The sequence below is a fragment of the Mobula birostris genome, unplaced genomic scaffold (genome assembly GCF_030028105.1).
Source record: "Mobula birostris isolate sMobBir1 unplaced genomic scaffold, sMobBir1.hap1 scaffold_666, whole genome shotgun sequence".
NCBI lineage: Eukaryota > Metazoa > Chordata > Chondrichthyes > Myliobatiformes > Myliobatidae > Mobula > Mobula birostris.
The window spans coordinates 50775-71589 of NW_027278385.1; the positions used below are offsets into that span (position 1 = coordinate 50775).

General features: G+C 61.9%; 1 protein-coding gene across 1 annotated transcript in view; it reads right to left on the bottom strand.

Moving 5' to 3' along the window:
* Nucleotides 1–3432: 3432 nt before the first annotated feature.
* LOC140193642 (uncharacterized) overlaps nt 3433–20815 on the bottom strand; it is a 32333-nt gene continuing 14950 nt past the window's right edge. The window contains exons 4-6 of the mRNA XM_072250803.1: nt 19026–19082; nt 15395–15509; nt 3433–3552 (exon numbers count right to left, since the gene is read on the bottom strand). Coding sequence (XP_072106904.1) covers nt 3503–3552; nt 15395–15509; nt 19026–19082 — 222 coding nt within the window. The 3' untranslated portion in view covers nt 3433–3502. The remainder of the gene's footprint in view (nt 3553–15394; nt 15510–19025; nt 19083–20815) is intronic.

Consider the following 20815-nt stretch of genomic DNA (forward strand, 5'->3'; position numbering starts at 1 on the left):
TATGGAGATGGGAATTGTGCACGGTACTCCCGGTGTGTGTGGGTCTGACCCAGGGGTATATGGAGATGGGAACTGTGTACGGTGCTCCCGGTGTGTGTGGGATATGGGATGGGAAGTGTGCACGGTGCTCCCAGTGTGTGGGTCTAACCCAGGGGAATACGGAGACGGGAACTGTGCATGGTACTCCTGGTGTGTGTGGGTCTGACCCGAGGGGATACAGAGACGGGAACTGTGCACGGTGCTCCCGGTGTGTGTGGGTCTGACCCAGGGGGATACGGAGACGGGAACTGTGTACAGTGCTCCCGGTGTGTGTGGGTCTGACCCGGGGGGAGCATACAGAGACGGGAACTGTGCACGGTGCTCCCGGTGTGTGTGGGTCTGATCCGGGGGGATACGGAGACGGGAACTGTGCACGGTGCTCCGGTGTGTGTGGGTCTGACCCGGGGGGACACGGAGACGGGAACTGTGGACGGTGCTCCCGGTGTGTGTGGGTCTGACCCGGGGGGGAATACGGAGACGGGAACTGTGCACGGTACTCTTGGTGTGTGTGGGTCTGACCCGGGGGGATACGGAGACAGGAACTGTGCACGGTGCTCCCACTGTGAGGGTCAGACCCAGGGGTGATACGGAGACGGGAACTGTGCATGGTGCTCCCAGTGTGTGTGGGTCTGACCCAGGGGGATACGGAGATGGGAACTGTGTACGGTGCTCCCGGTGTGTGTGGGATATGGAACGGGAACTGTGCACGGTGCTCCCGGTGTGCGTGGGTCTGACCCAGGGTGGATACAGAGATGGGAACTGTGCACGGTGCTCCCGGTGTGTGTGGGTCTGACCCGGGGGGGACACGGAGACGGGAACTGTGGACGGTGCTCCCGGTGTGTGTGGGTCTGACCCGGGGGGGAATACGGAGACGGGAACTGTGCACGGTACTCTTGGTGTGTGTGGGTCTGACCCGGGGGGATACGGAGACAGGAACTGTGCACGGTGCTCCCACTGTGAGGGTCAGACCCAGGGGTGATACGGAGACGGGAACTGTGCATGGTGCTCCCAGTGTGTGTGGGTCTGACCCAGGGGGATACGGAGATGGGAACTGTGTACGGTGCTCCCGGTGTGTGTGGGATATGGAACGGGAACTGTGCACGGTGCTCCCGGTGTGCGTGGGTCTGACCCAGGGTGGATACAGAGATGGGAACTGTGCACGGTGCTCCCGGTGTGTGTGGGTTTGACCCAGGGGGGATACGGAGACGGGAACTGTGCACGGTGCTCCCGGTGTGTGTGGGTCTAACCCGGGGGGGGGGATACTGCTCCCGGTGTGTGTGGGTCTGACCCGGGGGGGATACGGAGACGGGAACTGTGCACGGTGCTCCCGGTGTGTGTGGGTCTGACCCGGGGGGGATACGGAGACGGGAACTGTGCACGGTGCTCCCGGTGTGTGTCGGTCTGACCCAGGGGAGGATACGGAGACGGGAACTGTGCACGGTGCTCCCGGTGTGTGTGGGTCTGACCCAGGGGGGGATACGGAGATGGGAACTGTGCACGGTGCTCGCGGTGTGTGTGGGTCTGACCCAGGGTGGATACGGAGACGGGAACTGTGCACGGAGCTCCCGGTGTGTGTGGGTCTGACCCAGGGGGGATACGGAGACGGGAACTGTGCACGGTGCTCCCGGTGTGTGAGTCTGACCCAGGGGGGGATACGGAGACGGGAACTGTGCACGGTGCTCCCGGTGTGTGTGGGTCCGACCCGGGGGGATACGGAGACAGGAACAGTGCACGGTGCTCCCGGTGTGTGTGGGTCTGACCCAGGGGGGATATGGAGACGGGAACTGTGCACGGTGCTCCCGGTGTGTGTGGGTCTGACCCGGGGGGGGGGGGGGGGGGGGGGGAATACGGAGACAGGAACTGTGCACGGTGCTCCCGGTCTGTGTGGGTCTGACCCAGGGGGGATACAGAGACGGGAACAGTGCACGGTGCTCCCGGTGTGTGTGGGTCTGACCCGGGGGGGGGTGGGGGGATACGGAGACGGGAACTGTGCACGGTGCTCCCAGTGTGTGTGGGTCTGACCCAGGGGGGGATACGGAGACAGGAACAGTGCACGGTGCTCCCGGTGTGTGGGTCTGACCCCGGGGGATGCGGAGAAGCGGACTGTGTACGGTGCTCCTGGTGTGTGTGGGTCTGACCCGGGGGGGGGGGGGGATACGGAGACGGGAACTGTGCACGGTGCTCCCGGTGTGTGTGGGTCTGACCCAGGGGGGATACGGAGACGGGAACAGTGCACGGTGCTCCCGGTGTGTGTGGGTCTGACCCAGGGGGGATACGGAGACGGGAACTGTGCACGGTGCTCCCAGTGTGTGTGGGTCTGACCCAGGGGGGATACGGAGACGGGAACTGTGCACGGTGCTCTCCCGGTGTGTGTGGGTCTGACCCAGGGGGGGATACGGAGACAGGAACAGTGCACGGTGCTCCCGGTGTGTGGGGTCTGACCCCGGGGGATGCGGAGAAGCGGACTGTGTACGGTGCTCCTGGTGTGTGTGGGTCTGACCCGGGGGGGGGGGGGAGGGGGGGGAAATACGGAGACAGGAACTGTGCACGGTGCTCCCGGTGTGTGTGGGTCTGACCCAGGGGGGATACGGAGACGGGAACAGTGCACGGTGCTCCCGGTGTGTGTGGGTCTGACCCAGGGGGGGATACGGAGACGGGAACTGTGCACGGTGCTCCCGGTGTGTGTGGGTCTGACCCAGGGGGGATACGGAGACGGGAACTGTGCACGGTGCTCCCAGTGTGTGTGGGTCTGACCCAGGGGGGATACGGAGACGGGAACTGTGCACGGTGCTCCCGGTGTGTGTGGGTCTGACCCAGGGGGGATACGGAGACAGGAACAGTGCACGGTGCTCCCGGTGTGTGGGTCTGACCCCGGGGGATGCGGAGAAGCGGACTGTGTACGGTGCTCCTGGTGTGTGTGGGTCTGACCCGGGGGGGGGGGGGGAGGGGGGGGGAAATACGGAGACAGGAACTGTGCACGGTGCTCCCGGTGTGTGTGGGTCTGACCCAGGGGGGATACGGAGACGGGAACAGTGCACGGTGCTCCCGGTGTGTGTGGGTCTGACCCAGGGGGATACGGAGACAGGAACTGTGCACGGTGCTCCTGGTGTGTGTGGGTCTGACCCAGGGGGGATACGGAGACGGGAACTGTGCACGGTGCTCCCGGTGTGTGTGTGGGTATTACCCGGGGGGATACGGAGACGGGAACAGTGCACGGTGCTGCCGGTGTGTGGGTCTGACCCCGGGGGATGCAGAGAAGCGGACTGTGTACGGTGCTCCTGGTGTGTGTGGGATATGGGACGGGAACTGTGCACGGTGTGTGGGTCTGACCCGGGGGGGGGGGGGGGATACGGAGAAGCAGACTGTCGCCAGGTGTGAGAGACTTACCGAGACAACGTTGAGCGTACAGCAGCGGAACAGGTGCTGGGCGATGAGCATGGCTGAGATAACGGCCAAGACAAGCTCAGCCGTGGTGAACATTTGCAGGAGGAGCACGAAGGCGACCGGGTCTGCCTGTTCACCAGAGCACAGAGACGATCAGTACACGGAGAGAGGACAGGGGTCATGCAGACAGGACAGGGGTCACGGAGACAGGACGGGGGTCACGTAGACAGGACGGGGGTCACGGAGATGGTCAGTACACGGAGACAGGACAGGGGTCACGCAGACAGGATGGGGGGTCACGCAGACAGGGCAGGGGTTACGCAGACAGTCGGTACACGGAGACAGTACGCGGTCACGGAGACGGTCAGTACACCGAGAGAGGACAGCAGTCACCGAGATGGTATGTACACGGAGAGAGGACAGCGGTCACGGAGACGGTCATTACACGGAGAGAAGACGGGTCACGGAGACAGTCGGTACATGGAGAAAAGCCAGGGGTCACGAAGGTGGTCAGTACACAGAGACAGGACAGGGGTCACGGAGACAGTCGGTACATGGTGACAGGACACGGGTAATGGAGACGATCAGTACACAGAGAGAAGACAGAGGTCACGGAGACAGGACAGGGTTCACGTAGACGGTTAGTACATGGAGAGAGGACGGGAAACGGAGACGGTCAATACATGGACACAGGACAGGGGTCACGGAGATGGTCAGTAAACGGAGAGAGGACAGGGGTCACGGAGACATTCAATACACGGACACAGGACAGGGGTCATGGGGAACGGTGACAGGGTGGGTTAAGTGTGACGGGGAAAGAGGGGGACACGGTGTCGGGCGGGGGAACGGTGACAGGGTGGGTTAAGTGTGACGGGGGAAGGAGGGGACACGGTGTCGGACGGGGAACAGTGACGGGGTGGGTTAAGTGTGACGGGGAGGGAGGGGACACGGTGTCGGACGGGGGTGGCGTGAAGTGTGACGGAGAAGGAGGGGGGATACGGTGACGGTGTGGGTTAAGTGTAACGGGGAAGGAGGGGGATACGGTGTCGGACGGGGAACGGTGACGGGTTGGGTTAAGTGTGACGGGGAAGGAGGGAACACGGTGTCGGACGGGGAACAGTGACGGGTTGGGTTAAGTGTGACGGGGGAAGGAAGGGACACGGTGTCGGACGGGGAACAGTGACGGGTTGGGTTAAGTGTGACGGGGGAAGGAAGGGGACACGGTGTCAGACGGGGAACGGTGACGGGGTGGGTTAAGTGTGACGGGGAAGGAGGGGACACGGTGTCAGACGGGGAACGGTGACGGGGTGGGTTAAGTGTGACGGGGGAAGGAGGGGACACGGTGTCGGACGGGGAACGGTGACGGGGTGGGTTAAGTGTGACGGGGGAAGGAAGGGACACGGTGTTGGACGGGGGAACGGTGACGGGGTGGGTTAAGTGTGACGGGGAAGGAGGGGACACGGTGTCGGACGGGGAACGGTGACGGGGTGGGTTAAGTGTGACGGGGAGGGAGGGGACACGGTGTCGGACGGGGAACGGTGACGGGGTGGGTTAAGTGTGACGGGGAAGGAGGGGACACGGTGTCAGACGGGGAACGGTGACGGGGTGGGTTAAGTGTGACGGGGAAGGAGGGGACACGGTGTCGGACGGGGAACGGTGACGGGGTGGGTTAAGTGTGACGGGGGAAGGAGGGGACACGGTGTCGGACGGGGAACGGTAACGGGGTGGGTTAAGTGTGACGGGGAAGGAGGGGACACGGTGTCGGACGGGGAACGGTGACGGGGTGGGTTAAGTGTGACGGGGAGGGAGGGGACACGGTGTCAGACGGGGAACGGTAACGGGGTGGGTTAAGTGTGATGGGGAAGGAGGGGACACGGTGTCGGACGGGGAACGGTGACGGGGGTGGGTTAAGTGTGACGGGGGAAGGAAGGGACACGGTGTTGGACGGGGAACAGTGACGGGTTGGGTTAAGTGTGACGGGGAAGGAGGGGGACACGGTGTCGGATGGGGAACGGTGACGGGTTGGGTTAAGTGTGACGGGGAAGGAGGGGGACACGGTGTCGGACGGGGAACGGTGACGGGGTGGGTTAAGTGTGACGGGGAGGGAGGGGACACGGTGTCAGATGGGGAACAGTGACGGGGTGGGTTAAGTGTGACGGGGAAGGAGGGGACGGTGTCGGACGGGGAACGGTGACGGGGTGGGTTAAGTGTGACGGGGAAGGAGGGGACACGGTGTCGGACGGGGAACGGTGACGGGGTGGGTTAAGTGTGACGGGGAAGGAGGGGGGACACGGTGTCGGACGGGGAACGGTGACGGGTTGGGTTAAGTGTGACGGGGAAGGAGGGAACACGGTGTCGGACGGGGAACAGTGACGGGTTGGGTTAAGTGTGACGGGGGAAGGAAGGGACACGGTGTCGGACGGGGAACGGTGACGGGGTGGGTTAAGTGTGACGGGGAAGGAGGGGGACACGGTGTCGGACGGGGAACGGTGACGGGTTGGGTTAAGTGTGACGGGGAAGGAGGGGACACGGTGTCGGACGGGGAACGGTGACGGGGTGGGTTAAGTGTGACGGGGGAAGGAAGGGACACGGTGTCGGACGGGGAACGGTGACGGGTTGGGTTAAGTGTGACGGGGGAAGGAAGGGACACGGTGTTGGACGGGGAACGGTGACGGGGTGGGTTAAGTGTGACGGGGAAGGAGGGGACACGGTGTCGGACGGGGAACGGTGACGGGGTGGGTTAAGTGTGACGGGGGAAGGAAGGGACACGGTGTCGGACGGGGAACGGTGACGGGGTGGGTTAAGTGTGACGGGGGAAGGAGGGGACACGGTGTCAGATGGGGAACGGTGACAGGGTGGGTTAAGTGTGATGGGGAAGGAGGGGACACGGTGTCGGACGGGGAACGGTGACAGGGTGGGTTAAGTGTGACGGGGGAAGGAAGGGACACGGTGTCGGACGGGGAACGGTGACGGGTTGGGTTAAGTGTGACGGGGAAGGAGGGGACGGTGTCGGACGGGGAACGGTGACGGGTTGGGTTAAGTGTGACGGGGAAGGAGGGGACACGGTGTCGGACGGGGAACGGTAACGGGGTGGGTTAAGTGTGACGGGGAAGGAGGGGACACGGTGTCGGATGGGGAACGGTGACGGGGTGGGTTAAGTGTGACGGGGAAGGAGGGGACACGGTGTTGGACGGGGAACGGTGACGGGGTGGGTTAAGTGTGACGGGGAGGGAGGGGACACGGTGTCGGACGGGGAACGGTGACGGGTTGGGTTAAGTGTGACGGGGGAAGGAAGGGACACGGTGTCAGACGGGGAACAGTGACGGGTTGGGTTAAGTGTGACGGGGAAGGAGGGGGACACGGTGTCGGACGGGGAACGGTGACGGGTTGGGTTAAGTGTGACGGGGAAAGAGGGGGGACACAGTGTCGGACGGGGAACGGTGACGGGGTGGGTTAAGTGTGACGGGGAAGGAGGGGACACGGTGTCGGACGGGGGAACGGTAACGGGGTGGGTTAAGTGTGACGGGGAGGGAGGGGGACACGGTGTCGGACGGGGAACGGTGACGGGTTGGGTTAAGTGTGATGGGGAAGGAAGGGACACGGTGTCGAACGGGGAACGGTGACGGGTTGGGTTAAGTGTGACGGGGAGGGAGGGGGACACGGTGTCGGACGGGGAACGGTGACGGGGTGGGTTAAGTGTGATGGGGAAGGAGGGGACACGGTGTCAGACGGGGAACAGTGACGGGTTGGGTTAAGTGTGACGGGGGAAGGAAGGGACACGGTGTCGGACGGGGAACGGTGACGGGGTGGGTTAAGTGTGACGGGGAAGGAGGGGACACGGTGTCGGACGGGGAACGGTGACGGGGGTGGGTTAAGTGTGACGGGGAAGGAGGGGGACACGGTGTTGGACGGGGAACGGTGACGGGGTGGGTTAAGTGTGACGGGGGAAGGAGGGGACACGGTGTCGGACGGGGGAACGGTGACGGGGTGGGGTTAAGTGTGACGGGGAAAGAGGGGGGACACAGTGTCGGACGGGGAACGGTGACGGGGTGGGTTAAGTGTGACGGGGAAGGAGGGGACACGGTGTCGGACGGGGGAACGGTAACGGGGTGGGTTAAGTGTGACGGGGAGGGAGGGGACACGGTGTCAGACGGGGAACAGTGACGGGTTGGGTTAAGTGTGACGGGGGAAGGAAGGGACACGGTGTCGGACGGGGAACGGTGACGGGTTGGGTTAAGTGTGACGGGGAAGGAGGGGGGACCACGGTGTCGGACGGGGGAACGGTGACGGGGTGGGTTAAGTGTGACGGGGAGGGAGGGGACACGGTGTCGGACGGGGAACGGTGACGGGGTGGGTTAAGTGTGACGGGGGAAGGAAGGGACACGGTGTCAGACGGGGAACGGTAACGGGGTGGGTTAAGTGTGACGGGGGGAAGGAAGGGGACACGGTGTCGACGGGGGAACGGTAACGGGGTGGGTTAAGTGTGACGGGGAAGGAGGGGACACGGTGTCGGACGGGGAACAGTGACGGGGTGGGTTAAGTGTGACGGGGGAAGGAGGGGGACACGGTGTCAGACGGGGAACGGTGACGGGGTGGGTTAAGTGTGACGGGGAAGGAGGGGACACGGTGTCGGACGGGGAACGGTAACGGGGTGGGTTAAGTGTGACGGGGAAGGAGGGGGATACGGTGTCGGACGGGGAACGGTGACGGGTTGGGTTAAGTGTGACGGGGAGGGAGGGGACACGGTGTCGGACGGGGAACGGTAACGGGGGTGGGTTAAGTGTGACGGGGAAGGAGGGGACACGGTGTCGACGGGGAACGGTAACGGGGTGGGTTAAGTGTGACGGGGAGGGAGGGGACACGGTTGTCGGACGGGGAACGGTGACGGGGTGGGTTAAGTGTGACGGGGGAAGGAGGGGGACACGGTGTCAGACGGGGAACAGTGACAGGGTGGGTTAAGTGTGACGGGGAAGGAGGGGACACGGTGTTGGACGGGGAACGGTAACGGGGTGGGTTAAGTGTGACGGGGAGGGAGGGGACACGGTGTCGGACGGGGAACGGTGACGGGGTGGGTTAAGTGTGACGGGGAAGGAGGGGACACGGTGTCGGACGGGGAACAGTGACGGGGTGGTTTAAGTGTGACGGGGGAAGGAAGGGACACGGTGTCGGACGGGGGAACGGTAACGGGGTGGGTTAAGTGTGATGGGGAAGGAGGGGACACGGTGTCGGACGGGGAACGGTGACGGGGTGGTTTAAGTGTGATGGGGAAGGAGGGGACACGGGTGTCGGACGGGGAACAGTGACGGGTTGGGTTAAGTGTGACGGGGGAAGGAAGGGACACGGTGTCGGACGGGGAACGGTGACGGGTTGGGTTAAGTGTGACGGGGAAGGAGGGGGACACGGTGTCGGACGGGGAACGGTGACGGGGTGGGTTAAGTGTGACGGGGAAGGAGGGGACACGGTGTTGGACGGGGAACGGTGACAGGGTGGGTTAAGTGTGACGGGGGAAGGAAGGGACACGGTGTCGGACGGGGAACGGTGACAGGGTGGGTTAAGTGTGAAGGGGAAGGAGGGGACACGGTGTCGGACGGGGAACGGTGACGGGGGTGGGTTAAGTGTGACGGGGAAGGAAGGGATACGGTGTCAGACGGGGAACGGTGACGGGTTGGGTCAAGTGTGACGGGGAAGGAGGGGACACGGTGTCAGATGGGGAACGGTAACGGGGTGGGTTAAGTGTGACGGGGGAAGGAAGGGACACGGTGTCGGACGGGGAACGGTGACGGGGTGGGTTAAGTGTGACGGGGAAGGAGGGGGACACGGTGTCGGACGGGGAACGGTAACGGGTTGGGTTAAGTGTGACGGGGGGAAGGAAGGGACACGGTGTCGGACGGGGAACGGTGACGGGTTGGGTTAAGTGTGACGGGGGAAGGAAGGGACACGGTGTCGGACGGGGAACGGTGACGGGGTGGGTTAAGTGTGATGGGGAAGGAGGGGACACGGTGTCGGACGGGGAACGGTGACGGGTTGGGTCAAGTGTGACGGGGAAGGAGGGGACACGGTGTCAGACGGGGAACGGTGACGGGGTGGGTTAAGTGTGACGGGGAAGGAGGGGACACGGTGTCGGACGGGGAACGGTGACGGGGTGGGTTAAGTGTGACGGGGGAAGGAGGGGACACGGTGTCAGACGGGGAACAGTGACGGGGTGGGTTAAGTGTGACGGGGAAGGAGGGGACACGGTGTCGGACGGGGAACGGTGACGGGGTGGGTTAAGTGTGACGGGGAGGGAGGGGACACGGTGTCGGACGGGGGAACGGTGACGGGGTGGGTTAAGTGTGACGGGGAAGGAGGGGGACACGAGGGGACACGGTGTCGGATGGGGAACGGTGACGGGGTGGGTTAAGTGTGACGGGGAAGGAGGGGACACGGTGTCGGACGGGGAACGGTAACGGGGTGGGTTAAGTGTGACGGGGAAGGAAGGGACACGGTGTCGGACGGGGAACGGTGACGGGGTGGGTTAAGTGTGACGGGGAAGGAAGGGACACGGTGTCGGACGGGGAACGGTGACGGGTTGGGTTAGTGTGACGGGAAGGAGAGGGATACGGTGTCAGACGGGGAACAGTGACAGGGTGGGTTAAGTGTGACGGGGAAGGAGGGGATACGGTGTCGGACGGGGAACGGTGACGGTGTGGGTTAAGTGTGACGGGGAAGGAGGGGGACACGGTGTCAGACGGGGAACAGTGACGGGTTGGGTTAAGTGTGACGGGGAGGCAAGGGACACGGTGTCGGACGGGGAACGGTGACGGTGTGGGTTAAGTGTGACGGGGAAGGAGGGGACACGGTGTCGGACGGGGAACGGTGACGGGGTGGGTTAAGTGTGACGGGGAAGGAGGGGACACGGTGTCGGACGGGGAACAGTGACGGGTTGGGTTAAGTGTGACGGGGGGAAGGAGGGGACACGGTGTCGGACGGGGAACGGTGACGGGGTGGGTTAAGTGTGACGGGAGGGAGGGGACACGGTGTCGGACGGGGAACGGTGACGGTTGGGTTAAGTGTGACAGGGAAGGAGGGACACGGTGTCGGACGGGGAACGGTGACGGGGTGGGGTTAAGTGTGACGGGGAAGGACGGGGATACGGTGTCGGACGGGGAACGGTGACGGGGTGGTTAAGTGTGACGGGGAAGGAGGGGACACGGTGTCGGACGGGGAACGGTGACGGGTTGGGTAAGTGTGACGGGGAAGGAGGGGACACGGTGTCGGACGGGGGAACGGTGACAGGGTGGGTTAAGTGTGACGGGGAAGGAGGGGACACGGTGTCGGACGGGGAACGGTGACGGGTTGGGTTAAGTGTGACGGGGAAGGAGGGGACACGGTGTCGGACGGGGAACGGTGACGGGTTGGGTTAAGTGTGACGGGGAAGGAGGGGACACGGTGTCGGACGGGGAACGGTAACGGGGTGGGTTAAGTGTGACGGGGGAAGGAGGGGACGGTGTCGGACGGGGAACGGTAACGGGGTGGGTTAAGTGTGACGGGGGAGTGTGACGGGGAAGGAGAGGGACACGGTGTCGGACGGGGGAACGGTAACGGGGTGGGTTAAGTGTGACGGGGAAGGAAGGGACACGGTGTCAGACGGGGAACGGTGACGGGGTGGGTTAAGTGTGACGGGGAAGGAGGGGGACACGGTGTCGGACGGGGAACGGTAACGGGGTGGGTTAAGTGTGACGGGGGAAGGAAGGGACACGGTGTCGGACGGGGGAACGGTAACGGGGTGGGTTAAGTGTGACGGGGGAAGGAGGGGACACGGTGTCGGACGGGGAACGGGTAACGGGGTGGGTTAAGTGTGACGGGGAAGGAGGGGGACACAGTGTCGGACGGGGAACGGTGACGGGTGTGGGTTAAGTGTGACGGGGAAGGAGGGGGACACGGTGTCGGACGGGGAACGGTGACGGTTGGGTTAAGTGTGACGGGGGAAGGAAGGGACACGGTGTCGGACGGGGAACGGTGACAGGGTGGGTTAAGTGTGACGGGGAAGGAGGGGACACGGTGTCGGACGGGGAACGGTGACGGGTTGGGTTAAGTGTGACGGGGGAAGGAAGGGACACGGTGTCGGACGGGGAACGGTGACGGAGTGGGTTAAGTGTGACGGGGAAGGAGGGGACACGGTGTCGGACGGGGAACGGTGACGGGTGGGTTAAGTGTGACGGGGAAGGAGGGGACACGGGTGCTCGGACGGGAACGGTGACGGTGTGGGTTAAGTGTGACGGGGAGGAGGGGACACGGTGTCGGACGGGGAACGGTGACGGGTTGGGTTAAGTGTGACGGGGGAAGGAAGGGACACGGTGTCGGACGGGGAACGGTGACAGGGTGGGTTAAGTGTGACGGGGAAGGAGGGGACACGGTGTCGGACGGGGAACGGTAACGGGGTGGGTTAAGTGTGACGGGGGAAGGAAGGGACACGGTGTTGGACGGGGAACGGTGACGGGGTGGGTTAAGTGTGACGGGGAAGGAGGGGACACGGTGTCAGACGGGGAACGGTGACGGGTTGGGTTAAGTGTGACGGGGGAAGGAAGGGACACGGTGTCAGACGGGGAACGGTAACGGGGTGGGTTAAGTGTGACGGGGAGGGAGGGGACACGGTGTCGGACGGGGGAACGGTGACGGGTTGGGTTAAGTGTGACGGGGGAAGGAAGGGACACGGTGTCGGACGGGGAACAGTGACGGGTTGGGTTAAGTGTGACGGGGAAGGAGGGGACACGGTGTCGGACGGGGAACGGTGACGGGGGTGGGTTAAGTGTGACGGGGAGGGAGGGGACACGGGTGTCGGACGGGGAACGGTGACGGGTTGGGTTAAGTGTGACGGGGAGGGAGGGGACACGGTGTCGGACGGGGGAACGGTGACGGGTTGGGTTAAGTGTGACGGGGGAAGGAGGGGACACGGTGTCGGACGGGGAACGGTGACGGGGTGGGTTAAGTGTGACGGGGAAGGAGGGGGACACGGTGTCGGACGGGGAACGGTAACGGGGTGGGTTAAGTGTGACGGGGGAAGGAAGGGACACGGTGTCGGACGGGGAACGGTGACGGGGTGGGTTAAGTGTGATGGGGAAGGGAGGGGACACGGGTGTCGGATGGGGAACGGTAACGGGGGTGGGGTTAAGTGTGACGGGGAAGGAAGGGACACGGTGTCGGACGGGGAACGGTGACGGGTTGGGTTAAGTGTGACGGGGGGAAGGAAGGGACACGGTGTCGGACGGGGAACGGTGACGGGTTGGGTTAAGTGTGATGGGGAAGGAGGGGACACGGTGTCAGACGGGGAACGGTGACGGGGTGGGTTAAGTGTGACGGGGAAGGAGGGGACACGGTGTCGGACGGGGAACGGTGACGGGGTGGGTTAAGTGTGATGGGGAAGGAGGGGACACGGTGTCAGACGGGGAACAGTGACGGGTTGGGTTAAGTGTGACGGGGAAGGAGGGGACACGGTGTCGGACGGGGAACGGTGACGGGTTGGGTTAAGTGTGACGGGGGAAGGAAGGGACACGGGTGTTGGACGGGGAACGGTGACGGGTTGGGTTAAGTGTGACGGGGAAGGAGGGGACGGTGTCGGACGGGGAACGGTGACGGGTTGGGTCAAGTGTGACGGGGAAGGAGGGGACACGGTGTCGGACGGGGAACGGTGACGGGTTGGGTTAAGTGTGACGGGGAAGGAGGGGACACGGTGTCGGACGGGGAACGGTAACGGGGTGGGTTAAGTGTGACGGGGAAGGAGGGGGATACGGTGACGGGGTGGGTTAAGTGTGACGGGGAGGGAGGGGACACACGGTGTCGGACGGGGAACGGTGACGGGTTGGGTTAAGTGTGACGGGGAAGGAGGGGGGACACGGTGTCGGACGGGGAACGGTGACGGGGTGGGTTAAGTGTGACGGGGAGGGAGGGGACACGGTGTCGGACGGGGAACGGTAACGGGGGTGGGTTAAGTTGTGACGGGGGAAGGAAGGGACACGGTGTCGGACGGGGAACGGTGACGGGTTGGGTTAAGTGTGATGGGGAAGGAGGGGACACGGTGTCGGACGGGGAACGGTAACGGGGTGGGTTAAGTGTGACGGGGGAAGGAGGGGACACGGTGTCGGACGGGGAACGGTGACGGGTTGGGTCATAGTGTGACGGGGGAAGGAAGGGACACGGTGTCGGACGGGGAACGGTGACGGGGTGGGTTAAGTGTGACGGGGGAAGGAAGGGACACGGTGTCGGACGGGGAACGGTGACGGGGTGGGTTAAGTGTGACGGGAGGGAGGAGGGGACACGGGTGTCGGACGGGGAACGGTGACGGGTTGGGTTAAGTGTGACGGGGGAAGGAGGGGACACGGTGTCGGACGGGGAACAGTGACGGGGTGGTTTTAAGTGTGACGGGGAAGGAGGGGACACGGTGTCAGACGGGGGAACGGTGACGGGGTGGGTTAAGTGTGACGGGGAAGGAAGGGACACGGTGTCGGACGGGGAACGGTGACGGGTTGGGTTAAGTGTGACGGGGAAGGAGGGGGACACGGTGTCAGACGGGGAACGGTAACGGGGTGGGTTAAGTGTGACGGGGAAGGAGGGGGACACGGTGTCGGACGGGGAACAGTGACGGGGTGGTTTAAGTGTGACGGGGAAGGAGGGGGACACGGTGTCAGACGGGGAACGGTGACGGGGTGGGGTTAAGTGTGACGGGGAAGGAAGGGACACGGTGTCGGACGGGGAACGGTGACGGGTTGGGTTAAGTGTGACGGGGAAGGAGGGGGACACCGGTGTCAGACGGGGAACGGTAACGGGGGTGGGTTAAGTGTGACGGGGAAGGAGGGGGACACGGTGTCGGACGGGGAACGGTGACGGGTTGGGTTAAGTGTGACGGGGAAGGAGGGGGACACGGTGTCGGACGGGGAACGGTGACGGGGTGGGTTAAGTGTGACGGGGGAAGGAAGGGACACGGTGTCGGACGGGGAACGGTGACGGGTTGGGTCAAGTGTGACGGGGAAGGAGGGGACACGGTGTCGGACGGGGAACGGTGACGGGTTGGGTTAAGTGTGACGGGGGAAGGAGGGGACACGGTGTCAGACGGGGAACGGTGACGGGTTGGGTTTAAGTGTGACGGGGGAAGGAAGGGACACGGTGTCGGACGGGGGAACGGTGACGGGTTGGGTTAAGTGTGATGGGGAAGGAGGGGACACAGGTGTCGGACGGGGAACGGTGACGGGTTGGGTTAAGTGTGACGGGGAAGGAGGGGACACGGTGTCGGTACGGGGGAACGGTAACGGGTTGGGTTAAGTGTGATGGGGAAGGAGGGGACACGGTGTTGGACGGGGAACGGTAACGGGGTGGGTTAAGTGTGACGGGGGAAGGAGGGGACACGGTGTCGGACGGGGAACGGTGACGGGTTGGGTTAAGTGTGACGGGGGAAGGAGGGGACACGGTGTCGGACGGGGAACGGTGACGGGTTGGGTTAAGTGTGACGGGGAAGGAAGGGACACGGTGTTGGACGGGGAACGGTGACGGGGTGGGTTAAGTGTGACGGGGAAGGAGGGGACACGGTGTCGGACGGGGAACAGTGACGGGGTGGGTTAAGTGTGACGGGGGAAGGAAGGGACACGGTGTCGGACGGGGAACGGTAACGGGGTGGGTTAAGTGTGACGGGGAAGGAGGGGACACGGTGTCGGACGGGGAACAGTGACGGGGTGGGTTAAGTGTGACGGGGAAGGAAGGGACACGGTGTCGGACGGGGAACGGTGACGGGTTGGGTTAAGTGTGACGGGAAAGGAGGGGACACGGTGTCGGACGGGGAACGGTCACGGAGTGGGTAGAGTGTGTCGGGGAAGGAGTTTTCATGGGGAAGTTGAGAGGTGTAGTTGCGTGAGTGGGTGACGGATCTGCGAGAGGAGTATTACGGTGACGAGGAAGAGTGCTTTTGAGGGAGAAGGGTCGGATGACGAGAAGGGTTGCTCACCGGCCGGTAGCCCCAGTGATTCCACTTGCGATGGTAGAAGGAGAGGGAGTAGGCGATGACCCCCATACCGGCCACAAAGGAACTGATGATATTGGCCCCCCAGGACCACCTTCACCTGCCGGCGAGATCAAAGTCAGTCAGCCAGCCTCCTGAATGAGACCCCCCGCCCCGTTTCGGGGCTTCCAGATCAGGGGCACACATATTGTGCCACACAACCTCCTCCAGGAAAGCCAGCATTTGACGCATGCCCTTGCGCTCGGGCAGAGGCTGGGAGGGTGGATGGCTTTTCACCCACCCACCACACTCCCCTCCTCTGTTTCTCCTCGTCCCCTGCTCGCTTCCCCGCGGCCTCTCGGCGGCGGCTGAGCGGGCAGTCTCACATACTGGGGCAACCTTACCCTCTCCGGCGATTCTACAATTTCAGATAGCCTGCCAGTCCAGTCCGCGACAAGGCCGCCCTTTCTGATGGCAAGTATCGGTCTCTCCCTGCGTGGATGCTGAAGGACCAGATGAGTGTTTTCAGGCATGTGGGCCATCTATCTATGCATCTGGAGGCACATCTTATAAGGGGAACTCCACTCTTTCTCGATCTAGCAACGAATCAGATGGGACTGTTGACTTGTACGTTTGCAGACGATACTGAAAAAGGAGGCGTGTACAGTGTAGAAGATTGCCAAGTGAAACTGCGGGGTATCGAGCAGGTCTAGTTCGGAGGGGAGATTTGTAATCGGGGAGATCTAGCGTAAGGGGGAAGAGCACAGTTGACGGTTGAAACATCGACATACAGTGAGAACTTACGGTCCAAGACCAAATTTCTCTGGAAATGGCTGTGCAGGCGTTCATTAGCTGGGACGGTGAGTGCAAGAAGTATGAGGGGAGACCTCATAGAAACATTTCGAATGTTAAGAGGCATGGACAGAGTGGATGTGGCAAAGTTGTTTCCCATGATGGGGGAGTCTAGTCCGAGAGGGCGTGACTTAAGGATTGAAGGGCGCCCTTTCAGAACAGAGATGCGAAGAAATTTTTTTAGTCAGAGGGTGGTGAATCTATGGAATTTGTTGCCACGGGCAGCAGTGGAGGCCAAGTCATTGGGTGTATTTAAGGCAGAGACTGATAGGTATCTGAGTAGCCAGGGCATCAAAGGTTATGGTGAGAAGGCAGGGGAGTGGGACTAAATAGGAGAAATGGATCAGCTCATGATAAAATGGTGAAGCAGACTCGATGGGCCAAATGGCCGACTTCTGCTCCTTTGTCTTATGGTCTAAGTCACGTTACAACTGTCGGGCCGGACTGGGAGTATTGTACGTCGTTTGGGTCGTCCCGTTACAGGAAGGGTGTGTGGGGGGGGTGGCGGGGTTTGGAGAGGGTGCAGAAGGGGTTCACCAGGATGCTGCCTGGATTAGAGAGGGTGGAGAGGTTGGTTAGAGGAGGAGAGACAGCTGAGGTGTCACGAGAACCCGGCCTCCTCTCCGCGGGTTCTGCCAATGCTTCCCCTCGCACCGGTAAACTGACTTAGGGCCTGTCACGCCGCCGGCGTTTCGGGCCGCCGCGAAGCTCCCCCCCCCCCCCCACTGCCCATCTCCGTCGGTGTTAGGGGCTTCCATCGTCGTTCCTCTGGTCTCCCCCCACGGCCCGCCATGCAAGTCCCGGGTGGAGGCTCGGGAACACCGTCGCACTCAGGTGGGCGAGGAGCAGTCTTGTTTCGCCAGTCAAGGCCGTCAGGGGCGCAGCTTAGGACGATGGTGCCCGACGGCGAATCCTTTCCTTGCGCCTTCGGAAACAGCTCTCTTTCAATCTCTGATATCTCTTTTTTTTGCCTTTTCAATGCTCTTTTGAAGACCCTGACACGGAGTTTGCACGCTGACTTTGCAGAAATGGGACCCGCTCTCGGGGCCTCTCGACCGGCCGCGTTTCGATGCGCCAAGGACGCGGCCCGGAAGACCAGCGCACCTTTAGGGCGCCGGATTTTCCTGGCTCTGGAGGCGGAGCCACCGGCTGATGTGTCGTGGGAGTACACGGAAGGTCGACAGCAGCGGGCTGGCTGCTGGCTGTCAGCCCAGGACCCACACCACCGGGTTCAGGAACAGTTATTACCCCTCAACCATCAGGAAGGAGGTACAGGAGCCTCAGGACCCACACCACCAGGTTCAGGGACAGTTATTACCCCTCAACCATCAGGAAGGAGGTACAGGAGCCTCAGGACCCACACCACCAGGTTCAGGGACAGTTATCACCCCTCAACCATCAGGAAGGAGGTACAGGAGCCTCAAGACCCACACCACCAGGTTCAGGGACAGTTATCACCCCTCCACCATCAGGAAGGAGGTACAGGAGCCTCAGGACCCACACCACCAGGTTCAGGAACAGTTATCACCCCTCAACCATCAGGAAGGAGGTACAGGAGCCTCAAGACCCACACCACCAGGTTCAGGGACAGTTATCACCCCTCCACCATCAGGAAGGAGGTACAGGAGCCTCAGGACCCACACCACCAGGTTCAGGAACAGTTATCACCCCTCAACCATCAGGAGGAAGGTACAGGAGCCTCAGGTCCCACACCACCGGGTTCAGGGACAGTTATTACCCCTCAACCATCAGGAAGGAGGTACAGGAGCCTCAGGACCCACACCACCAGGTTCAGGGACAGTTATTACCCCTCAACCATCAGGAAGGAGGTACAGGAGCCTCAGGACCCACACCACCAGGTTCAGGGACAGTTATCACCCCTCAACCATCAGGAAGGAGGTACAGGAGCCTCAAGACCCACACCACCAGGTTCAGGGACAGTTATCACCCCTCCACCATCAGGAAGGAGGTACAGGAGCCTCAGGACCCACACCACCAGGTTCAGGAACAGTTATTACCCCTCGACCATCAGGAAGGAGGTACAGGAGCCTCAGGACCAACACCACCAGGTTCAGGGACAGTTATCACCCCTCAACCATCAGGAAGGAGGTACAGGAGCCTCAGGACCCACACCACCGGGTTCAGGAACAGTTATTACCCCTCGACCATCAGGAAGGAGGTACAGGAGCCTCAGGACCCACACCACCAGGTTCAGGAACAGTTATTACCCCTCAACCATCAGGAAGGTACAGGAACCTCAGGACCCACACCACCAGGTTCAGGAACAGTAATCACCCCTCAACCATCAGGAAGGAGGTACAGGAGCCTCAGGACCCACACCACCAGGTTCAGGGACAGTTATCACCCCTCAACCATCAGGAAGGAGGTATGGGAGCCTCAGGACCCACACCACCAGGTTCAGGAACAGTTATCACCCCTCAACCATCAGGAAGGAGGTACAGGAGCCTCAGGACCCACCCCACCAGGTTCAGGGACAGTTATCACCCCTCCACCATCAGGAAGGAGGTACAGGAGCCTCAGGACCCACACCACCAGGTTCAGGAACAGTTATTACCTCTCAACCATCAGGAAGAAGGAAGAAGATAATAAATTTTGCTTTGTATTTTTTTTTTCGCAAGACGACTGTCCATTGTGTCCCGGTACACAAGACAATAACAAATCTCATTGCCAGGGCAGGGAAACGTTCCCCTCGTGTTCAACATGCCCACTCCCTCGCACCCCTGCCACCCCGAGGGTAACCTACACCCTGAGCAGGGATACTGACCTTGAACGAGTTGGAGAGGTCCTTAATCTCCGTCGACAGCCCGCCTGAGATGAGGTACTGTGGAGAAAGCAGGGGCGGGGGATGGGTTAGCACAGGAGCTCCATCTGAACCACGCCCCGTACACTAACCCGTCAAATTCCCCTGCCCCTCCCTCGGAGGTTCATCGAGGCTGCGGGGGAAAGGTGGTGCCAAAGGGCCTGAGTTATGGAGTCATAAGTCACAGAAACAGGCTCTTTGGCCCAGCCTGTCTGTGGTGTCTTCCCGAGCTGGCCCCATTTGCCCGTGTGTGGCCTCTACCTGTCCTCTCCACGGACCTCTGCGTAAATCTTTGAAAAAGTAATCGTAGTTGCCTCTGCCGCCTGGTTCGGTGTTTATTTAACGTTACGGCCCGGGACTGTGAGCTGCCCCACCCACTTATCCCCAGCCTAATCACGGGACAGTTTACAATGACCGGTACGTCTCTGGACTGTGGGAGGAAACCGGAGCACCCGGCGGAAACCCTCGCGTTCTTGGGGAACGACGTGCAAACTCTCCGCCAAAGACGCCGCGACTGAACTCCGAAATTAAAGAAATTCCTCCTCATCTCCATTCCAAACAGACGCCCCCATATTCTGAGGCCGTGCCCTCTGGTCCTAGACTCCCCCACTACAGGAAACATCCTCTCCACATCCACTCTATCTGTGTCCTCTGGTCCGAGACTACCCACTACAGGAAACATCCTCTCCACATCCACTCTATCTGTGTCCTCTGGTCCTAGACTCCCCCATTACAGGAAACATCCTTTCCACATCCACTCTATCTGTGTCCTCTGGTCCGAGACTCCCCCACTACAGGAAACATCCTCTCCACATCCACTCTATCTGTGTCCTCTGGTCCTAGACTCCCCCACTACAGGAAACATCCTCTGCACATCCACTCTATCACGGCCTTTCCAGAAACCACAGAGTTGTGGACACAGCCCAGCACATCACGAAAACCAGTCTCTCCATCTGCGGACTCTGTCTGCCTCGGTAAAGCAGCCAGTGTAATCGAAGACACCCCCCACCCTCCAACCCGACCCGGACGGCCTCTCTTCCGGTCGGGCAGGAAGAACAAAAGCCCAAAAGCACGTCCCACCAGTCTCAGTGAACCGTCCGGTCGGACAATATGATAGACTTGCTGACCTCACGGTCCAGCTCGCCCTGGCCCTCTTCGCCATACCGTCTCCCTGCGCGGCACTTTCTCCGCGACTGTGACACTCTATTCTGCCCGCTGCTGCCGTTTTCCCACGCACTGCCTCGACCCACCGTCGGAAATGAAGGGGGGTCTGCCCAGAGGGGAAAATAAAGGCCGATTTATACTCGTGCGTAACAGCTTAACGCCGCCAGCCTGCGCCATTGTGAGCGTTTATACCTGCGCGACGGTGTGTCTGCGTCGCCCTGCAATTCACCGGCCAAAACGCTAGTTTCTGCACGGCTGTGTTTGAGCTTCTTTGTGTTGAAACAACACGAAGGACCTCAAACTTCAGACGATGGCGACCGAGACTGAAGGAGGGTGAACCTTCTGGGCTTGTCCGGCCACTGAGAGACGCAGACGAGGAAATGCTCTTGGAAATATTTCCGGACGTCGGCAGGTAGATTTTTGATGATTTGGTTCCTCGTCTCCAACTACTTATTTCGCATCAGTGTCCGCACAGTAGACTCAGAGGCTGGCAATCACCTTCCGAGTTTTAGCCGCAGGCGGAAGTCAACAGGCTGTGGCAGCCGGCTACAAACTGATTTCAGAGGTCCATAAAGCTCTAAGGAAAGCAT